We start from the raw sequence: 18,494 nt of genomic DNA on the forward strand, positions 1-18,494 counted from the left end.
TGTCGGTGGCACAGACACCAGGGAGCCTTCACCGCGGGAAGGGGAGCGGGTTCAGTGCAGGGCCACCTGCTGCCTTGTTGACACGTCCTGGTCACAGCACAGGCACAGCTCCGAGAGCAGCGGGCAGGCAGGGCCCCAAGGCAGGGACGGGGGCCAGCGGGCCGTCGGTGCGGTGCTGGGCACCGGAGTGGGTGTGCTGTCCTCTGCGTCTTCGCCCAGCGCGGGGCTGGGCGCAAGGAAACCTCCCAGCCACGCCCTAAGAATAAACCCACTGCAGAACCCCCAGGCCTTGCACGCCTTCCTCTCTGAAGAGGGAAGGGAGACCGCAGTGCATGGCGTGGGGAGTGAACGGGGAGCCCCTTCCCAAGTCCTGGGCCTCCCCAACAAGCAGAGGTCATGTTTTAAGACCCCTAAGGCCAAAGCCAAACAAGTGAGGACAGAGGTGCCCCAGATTAGCTGCTTCCGGTGGAAGCGCCATCCCCCCGGGGGAGAGAAAGCGTGTATTTGTGGCCGAATTTTGAAAAGAGCCACCATGTCAACTGCATCCCCTACTCACTGTTTGGCCCTCCTGTCGCCAGTGCCAGGGCCCCCCAGACCTTGCCTCCTGGGCTTCACGGAAGACAGGGGACCCTCTTGGTCGCAGCCCCTCACCTTGTGGGACTTGCACCTACCCTCCTGCCCCCAAGGGTCTGTCCTCTGACAGCGAGAGGAAGCGGCTTCCTGACGGTTTTAGGATCGGGCTCATCAGCGTTTCACACCATCGTGAGTCCTCGGTCAGAAATACTCTGGAACTATAACCTGGTACCTTATCAATATATTTTTCAATAGTAAAAACACAGGCTATTGTGGGTCCAGCTTTTAAACCTTCATCTTGCCAGACAGGCAGGCAATGAGCAGGCCCCAGCGAGCCACCAGCCCTCACCTGCCAAGGGTCTGGCTTTCACCGGAGAAGCGTGGGGTGAGTCTCCTTCCCGGGGCGGACGACTGCACCGTGGGAAGCTGTCCTTCTGCCCATGCTCACAATAAATCACCTACAATCGTGTTGTAAATTAAGTAATATCAAAGGCAAATTACTCCCTTGAGGTTATGAGAAGAAAATCTGCAAGGCCATACACAAAAGCAGAAATACTATCAATAATAATTTTGAAAAATAAGTCATAAAATGCAAAATCCACGAATGTGAAGGACGTGGCTCACTTCATGTTACAATCACGACTAAAACTAAAGTCTCAGGCTTTAGCAGACTGAACAAAATGTGTGAAAAAATCTCACAAAATGAACTGAACTCAAGATCCAGGAGACAGGAGTGTGCCTGAAGCCAAAGAAGGAGGTGGCAGCGGAGTGTGGGCAGCCCACGGGGAGGCGGGGTGGGCTGGGGAGCGTGGACACGGCGAGCAGGGTGGGCTCAGCGCGTCTGAGGAGGCCCCAGCTGGGGGGCTGCCAGACTCCACCGTGGGGGACAGTGTGAACAGATCCAGGTAAAGTTCCCCAAACGTGCTTCTAGAGCAGTTTTAGATTTATAGACACATTGTGAAGCTAGCACAGAAACAAACATGCTTTCTAACATACTGCTGCGCCGCAGAAGCAAGGGGAAGCCCTGAGGGAGGAGAGAGGGGGAGGGAACGGAGAGCAGCCGGCAGACGCCAAGGCCGCCAGGCGGGACGCAGGGCTGAGCGGTGCGTGTCCACTCACTCGGACGCTCCTGGGGCAAGGAGCCCCATCTCCGGCGGCCACAAACACAAACCCTCTGGGAAGGCCCACAGGAGTTCCAAGAGTGTGAGCCTGCCCAGACGTGAGCTTACAATTCAAAAATCCCCCCAAACCCAAGGAAACCCCACCACGAGAAAGAACCAGCAGAAATGGCTACTAACAGAATCTCAGACACTGGAAGGTTCTAATACAGATGTCAAATAACCATGAAATTGTGAAGAAATAAAAGTTGCAATAAAGAAAAGAGGAAGTAAGGTGGTAGATATGAAAAATAACCCAACAGAATGACTGACAATGAAAACTACAACTGCTGAAATTAAACACTCAGTAGAGAGGTTAACAGAGATTAGAGGTTGAAGAGAAAATCTGGGGATTGGAAGACAGACCTGAAAGAAATCACACGGATGGCAGCACAGAGAGGAGGCCCAGGAAACAAGCAGCAGAGACGAGGCTGCACTGGGAGGGTGCACAGAGAGGGTGCAGGATGCACAGGAAATCCTGGCCAGCCTGCAGCAGGGCCAGCGAAACCCCCTCAGGAGTGAGAGCTGCTCTGCAGATGGGCACCCACTGCCCACAGGCCGTCCCTCCGGGAACTTCTCCAGGATGCCCACCAGGAAGAGGCATCCTGGGTCCAAGTCTCAGTTGTTCAGCATTTTCCAGGAGGGACTCAAAGTCTACAAGCCACAGCCACAGATGATGTAATTCCTTCCTTTCCCCACTTTGGGTAGCTGTGCCAAGAGTGCCTTCCAAGTACTAGGCGTCTGTGGAGCCACAGGCTGGTGGCCCCTGTGTGCTGAGGGTTCTCCCGGAGCGGCCGGATATCCCCGCCCACCCAAGGCCCTAAGCTCTGCACAGAAATCCTTGACGAGAGGCAAGTTCGCGCTGGGATGGCTCCTGACACGAATCAACGCAGAAGGATCACCGGGACCAGCTACGCAGCCCTGCCTCGCCGTCTCCCACCTCCTCTGTCCACGACTTGTTATCCTGGCAACTGTTTCCATCCCAACCAGACATTAACCTGAAAGTAAAGCTCTATGGAGACGCACTTTAATATCACCTGGACATAAAACTACTGTCCTCCTCCAAGTTTCCATACTTTTGGAGAAGTCGGTGATGACTTCCTGACCAGATTACTTAATTTGCAAATAATGTGTAATTATCATTAACCTAATTCTTCCGTTTACTATCTAGTATTTATTCTTTTTTCTCATATTTTATTTATTTTTAATTTTATTTATTTATTATTATTTTTGGCTGCGTTGGGTCTTCGTTGCTGCATGTGGGCTTTCTCTAGTTGCGGCGAGCGGGGGCCACTCTTCGTTGCGGTGCGCGGGCTTCTCATTGCGGTGGCTTCTCTTGTTGCGGAGCACAGGCTCTAGGCGCGCGGGCTTCAGTAGTTGTGTCATGCGGGCTCTAGAGCGCAGGCTCACTAGTTGTGGCGCACGGGCTTAGTTGCTCTGCGGCACGTGGGATCTTCCCGGACGAGGGCTCGAACCCATGTCCCCTGCATTGGCAGGCGGATTCTTAACCACTGCGCCACCAGGGAAGTCCCAGTATTTATTCTATTTATAAGCACACACTGGGAGGGACAGAGCTGGGTCATCACGTGAACCGATATGAGATACCCCCCAAAAGGGCCCGCTGGATCCCTAGTCAGCGTCTGATTCCTTGGCCCTTTTGAGAAGGATACGGAAGCAGGCTACGGAGCACATCACAGGGGCTTCATTATCAGAGGAGGTGAGGCTGAAAGAGGTGACACAGTGCAGCACGGGTGACAGGTGCTGTCACGGGAGGGGGCGAGGGAGGGGGCCAGCGCTTGGCGTAGGGGCCGATGAGACGGTGCAGGCAAGCAACCTGCCGACAACAGCCTTGGGGGAAAGGCAGGCAACCCCCAAATCGTTTCTATTGACCTTGGGATTGACATGTCCAATTCTGACCAAATTACCCTTGTTAAGCCTGGCTTGCATTTTTCAAGCACATCCTGGTTGACGGGGGAAGCATCCAAAATGGCAAAAATTCAGAAACTCCCATAGATAATTACCAAAGAACATCCCCCACAAAGGGTAAGAAGGACTAATTGCAGCTCAACATGACTTTTAAAGTTAGGCATCCCCACATTTCTTGGCATGCTTAGACCACTATAAACATTTTCACAAATTAAAACTTAACTCGCCTAACGTTTGTTCTGATACTCAGTATAATTTGTATCAACGTGTTTTCATTAGCCTGTACTTCTTGGGTTCTTCCCACATTCCCATATCGACATGCTATTCTTATAAAAAGTGCAGCTGCAGAAAACAAGCTGCCAGTTAAAAGGTGCCAGAAAGTGAGCATTTTTCTGTGCTTACAATTTAAACACATACCATAACTAAACAGCTCTAAAAAGGTCTATGATATGTCTCCAAGACTGGAGTTTACACTAATGTAAATACATTTGTTTTTAAAAACTTACGAAGTATTTTAGGGGGCTTCCCTGGTGGCGCTAGTGGTTGAGAGTCTGCCTGCCAATGAAGGGGATACGGGTTCGAGTCCTGGTCTGGGAGGATCCCACATGCCGCGGGGCAGCTGGGCCCGTGAGCCACAACTACTGAGCCTGCGCGTCTGGAGCCTGTGCTCCGCAACAAGAGAGGCCGCGATAGTGAGAGGCCCGCGCACCGCGATGAAGAGTGGCCCCCGCTTGCCACAGCTGGAGGGAGCCCTCGCACAGAAACGAAGACCCAACACAGCCATAAATAAATTTAATACTTGCTACTCTAACTAGCTCCTCTGACATCTCTCTGTATTCACTATTTAAAAAAAAAAAAAAAAAAAAAAAAAAAAGAAATGGGTGGAATAGATAAGGAGGAGGGCTGGCAAAATAAAAAATAAAAAAAATTAAAAAAAAAAAAGTATTTTAGATACGCAATTTAAGTTCAAACAATCTCCATACCTCAGGTCAGCCTCTTAAACCTGATAGTTCAGTGTTAACTGATTTGGATCTATTCCCAGCAGGAAATGTGTCTGGACCACACATGTGCACGGATATTTTATTTTTAATTAATGTTTTGAACGTTTTAGATAATTTCTATGAAGAGTGCCATATGATTCTGGTTTATCAAGGCCGATTCTGTCAGTAACATTTGACAATAGCAGTTATGAGAATATATCATTTCCTAATTACACGATACACAGTAATATACAGTTATATATATTTTCAGTTTTGAGCTACTGACAAAATTTCCTACTTTGAACATAAGAAATATTAAATAACCATCTCTGGTTCTTAAAATAAGAGACCAAAGGCTTGTAACTTGCCCAAACGTTTTGAAAAAAGAGATAATCCCAATGATGAAAAGCCTGAAGAATCTAGCAATTCAATTTGCACCTAATTTATATTTATTTGGCCTTTTAAAAGCTTGATCTTCTAAGGTTTTTTTTTAAAATATTTATTTATTTCATTTTTATTTGGCTGTGCCGGGTCTTAGTTGCGGCATGTGGGATCTTTAGTTGCGGCATGAGAACCCTTAGTTGGGGCATGTGGGATCTAGTTCCCTGACCAGGGATTGAACCCAGACCCCCTGCATTGGGAGCGCGGAGTCTTAGCCAATGGACCATCAGGGAAGTCCCGATCGTGTAAGTTTTAAAGCGACTGCTCGCTGGACGGAGCACAGAAGAGAGCAGGTGGTGTGGGGCAGGAAGACTCCAAGGGGCGGATGAAGGGCCGTCGGACAAGGGATGGAGGGCCACTCTGCCGGTCCCACCCACACACCAGCCCGCCCTCTGCTCCGAGAGCTCAGGGGTCTTCACACCAGGCCACGACCCTCTAAGGAGCCATCAAATCAATTCAGTGGATCGTTAGCAGCATTTGTGAAGAAATGAGACAAGATGGGATAGAATAATGTGAAAGAAAAGCACCACGAATGCCCCGGGGTCTCCGCTGTTTTAGAGCCCGGCCTCAGAGCTGCACGTCTACGTGCACGCGAGCACACACACCCCGTGTGTCCTGATGTGACACGCATCCCCCGCGCGGGCGGTAGTCCTGGGGTGGTGCGTGGAGAGCACCTGTGCAAACGTGGGGAAGCCGTGTGTGAACAGCTCTGAGAGCAGAGAGGCGACCTCTCCCTCCCCTCGCCTGGAGCACCCCACCCCGTCCCTAGCGCTCACCTGCAGCCGCACCTGGAGAGCCCACTACCTGGGCTGCAGCTTCACCCATGCCTTCTCCAGGGAAGCCTTCCACAGCCACGACGCCCAGTCCTCCGGTTACATACAGGACACAGGGGTGACCTCCCATAGACCTCGAGTGGCCCGAACCAAAGGGGCAGTGCCCGCGCCCCAGCCCACCCAGGATCCACAGCATTGCACACACACTGTGCACACACACACACCCCTCACTGTTCCTTCCCAGCAGTTTCAGCCAAAGAGATAGCTGGACACAAGGCTCACGTGCAGCGAGGAGGAGGCAAGTAGTTCTAGGTTCAAACCACGACTTCACAGCAGAGGGTCTCTGCGATCCAGAGACTGTGGTGACAACAGGACGACAGCACCACAGGTGTGTTCAGTGCTGCCCAGTGGCCAGCGGGGTGGCCGGACACAAGGCGGGCCGGGGCTTAACAGGCAGCTCACGGCACTTCCTGCAAGGGGAGGGGACGGGCAGTGGGGGCCTGCAGTCGGAGGGCGCAGGGGCCCCGGCTCAGAATGCAATCTGTGCGTCTCCGGGGTGTGTGTGTGTGTGTGTGTGTGTGTGTGTGTGTGTGTCCCAAAGAGCTCTTCAATCTCCAATAAAATCGGAAGAAACAGAAAACCCACAATCACAGCATTTTCCTAAGAATTTAACAGCTAATACTTCCACTGTGCCCTTGGAGAAGCCTCAGATCATTCATCACAAAAACTTAAAAACCCAAAGGAACACGGACGAGGTGGCACACGGGCGCCACACTAACGCTAGGGGTTTGGGGTGAGCATCCAACTTTACACGAGAACCCTCTGGCCTCACTGCTGAAATGAAGACGAAGACCCCTTCCACACTGGCCAGCCCAGCTGAAGAAAGACCCGCATCCCCACTGTGTAGACAGGGCGGGAAGTCTCAGAGGGTCTGGGATGACTTTCACGCCTGCATCCCCACAGGACAGCCGGACTCCTGCAAGTCAAGTTAACGTAGACACTGGCCTCCTGGGATGTCCTGGGCAGGACGTGGCACTGAGTATAGCCTCAGACAGGCTCGCTCACCGGGAGCTCCTTCTGGATAAACAGTCCACGGAATCCAAAGCCCCCTCTCATCTGAACTTGGGGCCCAAACCCAGGAAACGTTTGAAACATTTTCTCATGGAGGCCGAGATGCAGCCACCGCTTGAAAACCTCTGCTCGGCGGAGCCGGGCCTGGAGCTGGAGCCCCTGCTCCCCAGGCGGGCCAGGGGCCGTGGCGGGGGGCACCGGCCCTGGGGGCCAGGGAGCGTGGGAAGCGGGGAACCCGCTGGGACAGCTTCCACTCACTCAACCAAACGCGCGCTCCTCCAGACGCGGGGTGCCTGCCACAAACCTGCAACCCAGGCGCTTATGCGAGGGGCTGGAGATCAATCCAGAAAGTCAAGTCCCCGCCGTCCCGGGGAGGCAGGTGTCCCGGAGCGCATGGCACAGAAGGGGGCCCGACGTGGGGCAGAGTGAGCGGGGTCCCCAGGGCCCCAGGCAGGAGAGCCGGCGGGGCGAGGAAGTAAGTGTAAGGTCAGACAGACTTGGAGGGTCTCGGAGGGTCGAGCCCAGGGGCCTGCTGACCGCAGGGCTCCGGGGTCGGGGACCCCGGCAGGAGCAGGGCTGGGCCCTTCCCCCAGGCCCCCCGCACGTCCTAAGGGACGCGGCTCCAGATCTGCAGAGGTGGGGCGGGGAGGGCAGCCTCGAAGCAGCAGCGGGATGCTGGGACGCAGACAGGCCCTGCTGCTTCAGGAGGTGGGCTCAGCTTCCACACCCGCCAGATGAGAGCTGTGTGCTCAGAGTCAGGGGAGAAGCGCTCACTGAGAGGACCCGGGAGAAAGGAGCCGCCTGCGGCCACGCAAACAAACAAGAGAAAGGGGGACAGGACGCAGGGCAAGCCCAGTTCCAGGTGACCAACCTCTTACAGAAGAAAGGGAAGATGTGAACAAAAGGGAAGATGATCATTTCCTTCAAGTATACTAGGAGGCCTTCTTCTTCTACAGATAACAAGAATCAGAGCGTTAAAAAGGGAGAAAAGAATCTGTGCAGCCCACAGATCAAGTGGGGTACAGCAGACGGTCCTGGACAGACCGAAGCCACTGCCCCATGCAGTTTTCAGGTGAAGAGGCCTGGGGAAGAGCAGGCCTGAGCGACTGGGGTGCCCCCAGCACGACGGGATGCCCACTGGCAAAGACCGCTGGACACGCAGCCCGGTGCCACCCCGGCTCTGGTCAGGAGCACCCCGGCGGCAGGAGCAGGAGAAGCCGATGTGGGGGGAGAGGCCAGTGAGCCCAAGTCAGCTCATCCGAGCTAAACAGAAACTCAGTCAACTGAAGGGCTGACAGCCCATCGAGCTTCTCCTGGAGAGGTTCAGAGAGGGCGGGCCAAGCGCCTTAGACACACCCGCCCACAGAAGGGCGCAGCTCAGATCTGCCCCCTGCCCACGCCGCCCCCAACCAGGAGAGGGCCAGCCGGGGTCCTGGTGCGTGCTCGGCAGGGAGGGAAGCAGCGGCCCACTCCTGGCCACCCCTGCCCCTCCCCCTTTACGCTCTCACTTCCCCAGCACACGGAGCTGCCTTCCTCAAGGGCTCCTCCTGGGATCTGCTGCTCAGCACCCGCATTCCCTCGGCTGCACCTGGACCGCGCCATCCCCTCAGCGGGCACCCGCGGCCTTGACCGCTGCCGCCAACGCCTTGACCGCCATGCAGCCCGCCCACTGCGGCTGGTCCTAACACCTCCCTACTCAGCGCCGCCCAGAAAAGACTATTTTACTGTTTTTCACAGGGCAACCTTTATTTTCAAATCCCACCCAGAGCCCAGCACACGCAGGGGTAAAGCCCCTTGGTGTCAGGCAAGCTCTCTCCCTGGGACTCCAGAGCCCAAAGGCACCTGCCTGGGCAGAGGGAAGGCCACATAGAGCCGCCACACCCGACTCTCCCAAAGACCGCCTGAGTGTGACGCGGCAGAACCTGTATCCACGCCCGGGACCCCCCAGGGCTGACCGCCCTCCCGGAGCAGCCGGGCCACCGGAGCGGACGCCCAAGCAGGCCGGACAGCTCCGCCCGGCGGCACTGGGTGCTGCGGACACAGACTGTGGGCCTGGCGCAGTGAGAGCAGAGCGTGGACGCAGGGTCAGCGGCCGAGGTGGTGCCCACGGCGGTGCCCGGGGCCCCGGACCTCATGGGGGGCCGCTCCCGCAGCCCAGAAGGCAGTATGGAGCCTGCCGCTGGCTGCGGTGACGCGGGGTCGCCAAGGTCTCCAGCCTGGCGCTCTGCCTGGCAGGGCTGCCTCGCCAGACGGCACATGGCCAATTCCGTCGCAGCCCTCCTGGACCGCGGCCCGGCCACAGCGCAGAGCACCGCCACAGCCCCCACCCCAGTGAGCCGGTCAGACACAGCAGGGGCGCTCGGGCGCCGCTCCGAGGTCCGCAAGGCGGCCCAGAGAGGGAGCCCACTAAGCTTTCCTTCTTCCCGCAACGATTCCTCGTGCCTCCTCAATGCGATCTTACTAGCCCCTGAGGCTGTAACAGCCCATCGTGGTGTGGTTTAAATATGAAGGATCGCGTTGCTTTGGCAAAGGGGCAGATACATTTCAAAGTCTACTTATGTTGGACCTCATTCCTAAAAGATGGGGAAACCGACAGGTTCATTTGGCCAGTGAGGGCCTTGCGTTCCTGCCGGGTCCGCATCCACCAGCTTCCCTGTGCGCTTCTCAGATGGCTATGGGAGATGTCTCCTCTCAAGGCTCACGGGTTCTCCTCTCCAAGATGAAAGGCGCTACGAGAGACACAGCGCCCTGCACAAGTCACGGCTTTCCTTGAGCACATCCACACGTGGACGGGGCCCTAGCGTTCCCGTGACACACCCATGGTAGAAATGGACAATCTGAGGCTCGGGGGAGGCACAGAGCTGGCAAGGGGAGGGCGGCCTTCCCACACAGGCCCCCCAGCCCTACTGCCCCTTCACCCCGAGACGTCTCTCGCTAGGACTGACCTGGAGGCCACGGCGCTTTCTGCCCCCTTTCCCACCGGCCCGTGGGCAGAGCCAGCCAGACCCGGAGGACTGCACACTGCCCTACCACCTCCCAGCCCATTTCCTATTGCTTAAAATATGACCTTACCAACCAGATTTTGTTATATGCCGGGTTGAGCATTTGCAAAATTTCAAAATGAATCCAAATCGTTTATGTAGGCAAGTAAAAGGCAGATTTCTAGTGATTTTTTTTTTTTCACTCAAAAAACATTTTCTAAAACTTGCTTCTATATACCATGGGAACGAAAATGCAGCCTACATATATGTACAAGTTATTAACTGGTCAATTGGTGCATATATTGGACACAGTGTATCCCAAGTTCCCTCTTCCACCAGGACATGAAATGGAATGGACAGGAGACGTTAGTACTCCTGCAGAGAGGGCCAGAGGCGGGCACGCGGCAAGCACACCCGTGAACATCACAGCTGCCAGCCCACCCTCTCAGGTGAGCTTTATCAGCACGAGGAGTTTTCAAAATACATAGTAAATATTTTTAAAATCCATTAAAACCTGCACTTCCTTCACAGGCATGACTCTTGGCCTGTCCAGCAGACCTACTTCTATTTTCTATTTAAAGGGAACGATGCAGTCATTTTCCTAAACCCAACGCCCAAGCCAGTCACTTCTGAGCGAGTAGTTCCTCCTGCTGTTCTCTACAGAAGGCTCTAACTAGACATCAGGAGAACATTTTAAGATGAAACAACTCTCAGAAAAGAATGAATTTAAACTGGTACCCAGTAACTAGGAACCATCTTTTGTAAATAGTTTAAATTTATTTTTGCCTTTACATCAACACAGCACAGCCACGAGAGGAAAGTAAAAATTCTTTTTATTTAATCTCAAATCTTTTAAAAACATTTTATAGTAAGTTCAACTCTATAAGCTTAGATACTAATCAATCATTCCATACGATTTCCAGTAAGTAGTTCCCCATGTACGTATACGAAGCAGAACCAGCTCATTACACTTTAAAATGCTAGATATATGCAACCAAATCACTTTGCTGTACACCTGAAACTAACACATTGTAAATCCATTTTAAAAAAGAAAACTATACTTCAATTTTAAACAAGAGAAAATGTTAGCTATAAAACAGTAATTTAAAAAGTAAGAAAAGTTGTAATACAGGTATCTGGTCGAAATTGAATATCTCAACAAAATTAATTCACTCATCTTCAAAATCTATTAGAATCACTATGGTAAGGACAAGGAAACATGGATGCTCTCTGTAAGGCTGACTTAGAATGCGGGCAGCGTCCCCCCGAAAGGTTGGGGGGGACCCGGTGTGACCGGCCCCCAACCCAGCCTCGCTCTGGGTGTTGGTCTGTGGTCCCAGAGCCGGGCTTTTACCTCCACGGGACTCACTTCAGGCTCCATGATGTGGACACAAGAAAGACATTTTCAAAGTTTACACTTAAAAGCTACCATTCTCTAAACAGGCTGAAAATAAAGCAGTAACCAAGATGCCAAGTTTCCTTAAAACAATTCCGTTTCAGTGATGAGAAACATCTGGAGTAGCTTACCTGCTGACTGTTTAAAACGTGAGTCTCCTTTGGCAACCCTTTTTCCAAATTCATCTTAAGACAGGAGAACTTCCGACCCGCACCAGGCACGCAGCTCTAAAACACACCATGCAGCCCCGCCACACGCCTGTGCACGTCAGAAAGTTTAAAGACATTTCAGATGAAGTTCCATCCCGCTCCCTCCGTAACCCATGGCAACAGGACACTGCAGGAAGCTGTGGTTTGCCAGGGATTCAGACTCTATCTCAATTGTCTCGTACAAAGAAAAAAAAAAAAATCCATTTACATAAATCACGCTGTGAGATCATTTTAAAAGTATTTCCTCTACCAAATCAGAAGAATAAACCTTCAGCTGATAGGGGTAATTGCTCAGCCAGTACAGCAGCTGCAGAGAATTTGTTTTTTAGCAGCGTGGTGCAGTGCACCGCCTAATTACAGAGGCTGACGAGTCTATTATGAGCTCCACGTGCACGCGTGTGCGGGGCCAGCCCTGGGAACCTGCCGTGTTCCTGAGACCTGTCTCGGAGCCTCGGCCCCTGCTCCACAATCTGCTGTCTGCCTCCCAACACCTGACACAACCTGAACGCGAGGGGGCCATGGCAGGTCCTGGTTTTAAAAGGGAAGAAGGAAAGAAAAAGAAAACTGTTTCCAGAACCTAGGCAACACCGCAGAGCTACCTGCTAGCTTTCTGGACATTCGGGATAAACTGCTCTCCCCAAGGGGCTTCCCTGTCAAAACCTCTCCACAGCAGGTGCCCTGGGTCTCATCTGAGGGGCTCCAGGAATGGCCCTCGCTCCTGGCGTGTTAGACCGGGAGGACCTCGGCACGCATCCTGTCCAGGGCTGCGGGTGCAGTGGTGCCGATGGGCCAGCGGGCAGGGATGATGGCCTGGGGCTGGGGGTCAGGCGGCCAGCCGGAACACGCCGAGCCCACCTTACTCTGCTTTCCGTGCGAGAAACGCGCACACGGCCAGCCTGAGTGTCCTGTGCACGGGCACAACTCTCAGAGATAACGAGCGGGCACTGGCTCGAGCTTCCTCAGACAGGCTTTCTCACACAATAAATGTACGGAAGCAGGAGAGGGGAAGGAGCAGAGGCTGCCACGGTCACCCTCTCCGCCACCACGGAGCACAGGAACAGGCCGATGCGGGATGCTGGGGGCTGTGATGAGCCAGCGAGGGGGGTGGGGGGAGGGGAGAGGGAGCAGGAGGAGACCTCGGCCGGCTGGGGGACAGGGAGGGAGGGCTGTGTGGAGGGGCAGGGAGGGGACCCGCAGCCCCGCCTTGCCCTCTGTGCAGCTGCCCCCGCCCTGACCCGCCCCGGAAGGGGGGCTCCAGGACACAAGAAGCCACTCCTTCCAGCTCCCGGGGTCCCCGGGTGCCCGCCTGTCCTGGAGGGGCTTTGAACCCTTTCCTTGGCAGGGCCTCATCTTTAAGGAAAGGGGGGGTGCCCTTACAAACGAGGCCCTCTGGGCACGCAGACGTCATGGCGGGAGGAGCTGCGAGGTACGCGCTGCAGGCCTGCAGGGCTGAGACACGGGGCTAGACACAGCGACATCCTTTCCACTGCACAGCCTCCCCTTCCAGCATGCACACCCGCACACACCCGCACACACGCACCCATCCACGTGCACACAAGCACATGTCCAGACAAAACCTGCTGGAGGGTTCTGGAAAGACAACCGTGGGGTTTTCACAGTGATCAGTTGAGCCCGTGACTCTGTGGCCTGACCATCCTCCTTGCTGATTTCCGAGGGCCTGTACTAACCACAGGGTTTTGGAGGAGGTGCTGGCCTCCTAGCCAGAGTGGGGACAGCAGCATCCTAGCCCCAAAGGCCCACCAGACAGACCCCGGAGAGGACCACCAGGGACCAAGAAGGGAAACAGACTGCAGGACAGGCCACGCCCACAGGGCAAGCAAAGAACCCCCTAGGACCTTGGGAAAACCCAGCACCCAGGTGCTGAGCCGCCCAGGTTACCACTTTGGTGTCAAACTTGTCTTTATTTCAATCATTTCAGACAGAAATATATGTGTCCCTGCAGAAGCAGAACAATTTCACTTTGCGTGTTTTATCACATTCAGCCCAAAAAGCAGCCCAGGACCATCAGGGTCCACGTGCAGCTGTCCCCTCTGGGTTCTTCTGTCCCTTCAGGCTTTCTCTGTCTCCTCCTTTGCTGTCCGTAAGGCAAGGAGAGGAAGGGGTGGGGCGAGAATCTGGCCACAGACTCCCCGGTACTAGATGGTGTCCTGGGCAGCCCAGAGCCCGGCTCACTTCCTGGGGAAAGAGAGGTTCCCGGAGCTCCTGGAACAAGTGACCAGGACGTTCTGAGCACCAACCACACCCACCATTGCATCCTCCTTACTCTGGTGGGAGTGTTGACCCGGGGCCAGGGGGCGGCGGCCTCAGACCCGGGGCCACAAAGCCCAGCACAGCCCCTGACAAACCCAGCAAGTGCTGGTTCGGGCAGGAGAAGAAAAGGCTGGTGGCGGCGGACAGCGTGGAGCTGCCCAGCTCGGCCTTGACAGGACGGCCCCCTCTGTGAGCTGAGGCCAGCCACGCTGTTGGCACCTCCACAAGAGAGCAAACGGCCGGAAAGCAGGGGGGTGTGGGGGGCTCCCCAGCCCGGAAGCCCGACGACAGCACCCGCGGGAGAGTCCCGCAGCTGGAGGAACCCAGAGGCCTCTATTCCCTGGGGCCGCGCCTGCCCGGGGGTCCGTCCTGAGCTAAAAATGGCATGAGAGTCCCTGTGGGGTGCACGGACCGGGGTCAGGGCAGCTCAGGGAGTGTGCTGGGGAGGGGTTCCGGCCAGAAGGGACAGATGAGAGGGAGGGGAGGGCGTCCAGCGGGAACTGGGGAGCCAGGCAGAGTGGGGACCCTGGCGAGCTGCATCCCAGGGCTGGGGGCCGCAGGTGGGGTCTCAGGGCCAAAGAGCTCCTTCTTCGTTCTGGGTTCTTTGCAGAGTCACCTGTCTCCCCAGGAGCCTCTCACCAGTCACCATCCCCCGCCCCACGCCAGTCCTGGGAGGGGGGGCACATTCTCCTTAATACCCTGGACCCACCAGGGCTTCCCGAGGCTTCCGCCCAGCCCTGGGCACAGTTGGGCCTGGAGGGGACAGACACGCGCTTTACTCAAGGTTCAAAGTAACCAAGGGAGATGAGCGCAGACAAGCTCAGAGACAGGCTTGCGTCAGCCTGCCCGGCCCCTCGCCCCTTCACGAGGGCGAGGAGGCCGGCGAGGGCCAGAGCACCCCCGCTCAGGGATGCCCAGACTTCCCGAGGAAGAGGCTAAGTGGGTAAAAGGCACAACCAGAGGAGGGTCCACAGTGACCATGGTGACCGCCGTGGGGAGATGCTCAGGAAACGCGGCCTCACCTACCCTCCCAGCTCCTCACCCCAGGCCTCCCACGGCCGCCTCAGGGCCTCGGCTGTGACCCCTGTGGGCGGGGGCCCTTGAGTCTCCCCACAGCGCTGCCCTCCATCCCTGATCCGAGGTGAGAAGTCTGACCGTTCGCCATCTACCTGGCCCAAGCCCCCCACTCCCCAACCCCTCCCCTCACCTGGACCACCACGTGGCCCAAAGGGTAATCCTAACTGTCCCCCTTCCTGCCCCAACACCCCTACTGTTCACTCTCGGCTTAGCAGCCAGAGGGACCCTTTCTAAACCCTGAAGCTGCCCTGCCCACCTCCTGCCCATCCGCAGCATCTGTGCCCCACCTCCCGCCCCTCACGTCCATCCATCCCTGCTGGGAGGCCAGCTCCTCCGGGGCAGGGGTTGGTGTCAGTTTTGTCCAGTGCTGTCCACAGAGCCAGAATAACGTCGGCACACAGTAGGCATTCAAAAAACAGTCACTGAATGAGGAGACACTCAAGGTACTGAGAAAACCTAGTATATGCTCCTGAGTTAATAGGATCTTAAAGAGAATTAAGATAATTTCCTATGTAAATAGTTTAAAGAGTAGACTAGCATATGACAAACCAAAATAAGCAAAAACTGGGACTTCACTGGCGGCCCAGTGGTTAAGACTCCACGCTTCCAATGCAGGGGGTGCAGGTTCAATCCCTGGTTGGGGAACTAAGATCCCACACGCTGCACAGTGCAGCCAAAAAAAAAAAAACTAAATAAAAATTTTTTTAAAAAAATAAGCAAAAACTTCAAAGTTAAATGCCCCTAGAAATAGCAAAACAGCAAAAGAAAGAAATGGGTAAAAAGAGCTTGTTTTGAAATGTCTGAGTAGATTTCACCCTGGATAATGGGACTTCTGTAAATCGCCCAGAGTGTCCCAGAGGTGAGCCAGAGGTGGGAAGGAGTGAACCAAATCAGACAAGTGGCCACAGCCGGCAACTGGACTCTCAGTCTCAGGTCTGAGGCCCAGCGCGGGGTCCTGCTGCCTTTGCTGTAGGGGGTCAGTCTCAGGGGCCAGCCCAGCATAGCTCAGGGAGCTGGTGTAAAGCAGCTCACTCGCCCTCAGCCTCGGCATCAGAGGGACCAGGCGAAGCCCCCACCCCCCAAAGCCCCCCTCCCTCCAGAGCAGAGAAGTCTGGACAAGTGGCCAGGGAGGGAACCGCGTGGCCTCAGCGCCCCCTGCTGTCCAGGCCGGGCACTGCCAGTCCTGCCAACAACCCCTGGGCCCGCTCCGGTGAGAGCAGCCAGCACAGGCTGCCCTTGACGGAGGGAGCAGGCGCGGACAAACCCCTGCCAACAGTCAGCAGTGGCTCAGCCAGCTCCACGCACAACACGGGTCAATGGCCTCCAGTGGGTGACGGGGAGGGGCAGCTCCCGGAAAGTGGGCTGGGGCACTGTTCCCTTCTAGGCCTGCACTGCTCAGCTTGGGACCCCTGCACCCGGGCCCCCCTCCGAGGCCCTGGGCGCCTTGAAGATGTCCCACAAACGCAAGGCCCTCTTTCTGAGACTGGCTCTACTCGCAGCAGGCAGAGGCGGGCCTGCAATGCGCACTCCACTCTTCCTGCCCCGCCTCTCGGCTCCCGCCCTCCTTGGTGACCATCTGCGTGATCACGACCAAAACTCACAGAAACCCACCCGACACTCCCACACCTCCCGTCTCGAGAGCCCTCCAGGGAGGACGCCCCCCACGCAGCCCCGCCTCCCCCCACCTGTCACCAGCTCACCTCCCCTCCCGCCCCCTTCGCCCCCCGCGACGCAGCCCCACCAAGTCACAGGGAAAGCGTGGCCATGTCCCCGCTTCTCTCCACGGTTCTGCGCTGGACATGCCACCACGAGCCACAGCCACACAGATGGAACTGTGCAGACGCGTTCTCTGGTGTCCACCTGCTCCCGTGACACCTGCACACCACGAGGCAGCCGCGGGGCGTTCCAGCACGAGCCAATCACACTGTGGGTAGGAGAGGTGGCCTCGTTTGGGAGCCTCACGACACGCTGCCTTGAATTGCTGCCTGTCTCCTGGTCCACGCAACACCGTCTCAGACGCGAGGGATGCTGAGTCTCGGGACACCTGTGTCTTCAGTGTCCCTAGTAACGGCGAACACTCCCCCGTGCTCGGCAAGAGTCCGGCTGCTTCACATCTGCACCAACATTCACGCCGTCCGCCGGTCTTTTCCGCCAGACCTCCTGGGATGTGGGCCTCACTGGCTGCAATTTGCCCCCTGGTAACTAATGGGGTTGGAAGCCTCTCCGGCGCTGCACTGGCCACTGTGGATCCTCTCTCATCAGAGGCCTGTTTGAACCTCTTGCCCGCTTTGCTTTGGTAGGTGTTGTGAGGAGCCTCCATGGGTCACCGCACTCGTGTCCCCCCCGTCCGTGCCCTCGAGGGAAGGTGCGCTCGCGTGAACGCAGATTCCGAGCATTCGCTGAGTCAGAGTCAGCCTCGGTCTTTATGGTTAGTGCTTTTTGTGCTCAGCTTGAAAAGTCTTTCCCTCCCCACCACCACGGACATGTGCGTCTACTTTGTCCCCTACCACCTCGCGTTTTGCCCTTCCCAGGGAGATCTGCGACACAGCTGGATTAACTGTGCTTGCACGGCGTAAGGGAGAATCAGGTTCTCTTTCACTCTCTTTGTCCAGGTAGACCCCTACTTAGCCCAGCACCACTGAAAAGACCACACTCACCCCTGCCCTGCACACACGGCCCGACGTCCACAGGTGCTGGGTCTGTTTCTTGCTCTCTCTCCTACTCCACTGTCTATCTGTCTATCCATCTATCTGTGTGCCGCCACTTCCACAGTTTTACGTTTCTCTAACTTTATAATAAGTTTCGGCAGCTCATAGAGGAAGTCTTCCTACCTTATTCTTCTTCAAGAATATCTTGGCTACACTTGGCCCTTTGCATTTCCACAGAATTTTTAGAATCATCTTAAGTTCCACAAAACAGTTGTTGGGATTTTGGTTAAAATTACATTGAATCTACATGTCATTTTCAAACTGTGTCCACAACTGATTTTTGTATGGTGACCATATATCCAGCAACCTTGCTAAACTTTACTCATTAATCTTAAGAATCCATAGATTCTTTTGGATTTTTCCACGTTACGATCACATCATGGGAGAATAATCACACTGTCATTTTCCTTTGCAAGTTTTTTAACTTCCATTGTTCTACTTTCTTAGTACACTGGCTAGGACTTGCAGTAAACATTTAAATGGAAATGGTAACAGCAGACATCTTTCCTCGCTCGATCTCAAAGGGAAACCTTAAGTCTGACACACGCTATAGGCTTTTCTATATCCTTATCAGGTTAATAAGGACGTTCCCCTTAATCCCTATTTTGTTAAGGTTTTATTTTTAACCATGAACAGATATTGAATTGTACCAAATGCCTTTCCTGCTTCTGTTAAGATGATATATGATTTTTCTACTTTGTTAATGTGGTGAATTACACTGACTGATTTTCAAATGTTAAAAAAACGCTGTCCTTGGAACAAACATGAACAGCTGGATCCAGAAGACATGATGTAGTTTAGGACCTTCCACCTCTCTCACCAGTGAGCTGCCCCATAACCCTCCTTTCCTCTAAGGTGTCTCTCAGGTTTTGGTGCCAAGGTTTTGGAGGCCTCATAAAATGAGTTAGGAAGTAACGCCGCTTTACTGATT

At 54.9% G+C, this 18,494-nt stretch overlaps 1 protein-coding gene across 8 annotated transcripts in view; it reads right to left on the bottom strand.

Annotated features, from left to right (window-relative positions):
- The window catches only part of RGS12 (regulator of G protein signaling 12), a 121,703-nt gene that overhangs the window by 51,377 nt on the left and 51,832 nt on the right, over window positions 1-18,494 (bottom strand). Inside the window, exon 1 of one of the 8 annotated variants that reach the window (XM_068543511.1) lies at window positions 11,430-11,551. The exons of the other annotated variants lie outside the window; for them this stretch is intronic. Within the exon in view, the coding sequence (XP_068399612.1) occupies window positions 11,430-11,483 (54 nt within the window). The 5' untranslated portion in view covers window positions 11,484-11,551. Of the gene's footprint in view, window positions 1-11,429; window positions 11,552-18,494 lie in introns of those variants that run through there. 8 annotated transcript variants of the gene reach the window in all.

Source organism: Eschrichtius robustus, chromosome 4, assembly GCF_028021215.1.
Source record: "Eschrichtius robustus isolate mEscRob2 chromosome 4, mEscRob2.pri, whole genome shotgun sequence".
Taxonomy (NCBI): Eukaryota; Metazoa; Chordata; class Mammalia; order Artiodactyla; family Eschrichtiidae; genus Eschrichtius; species Eschrichtius robustus.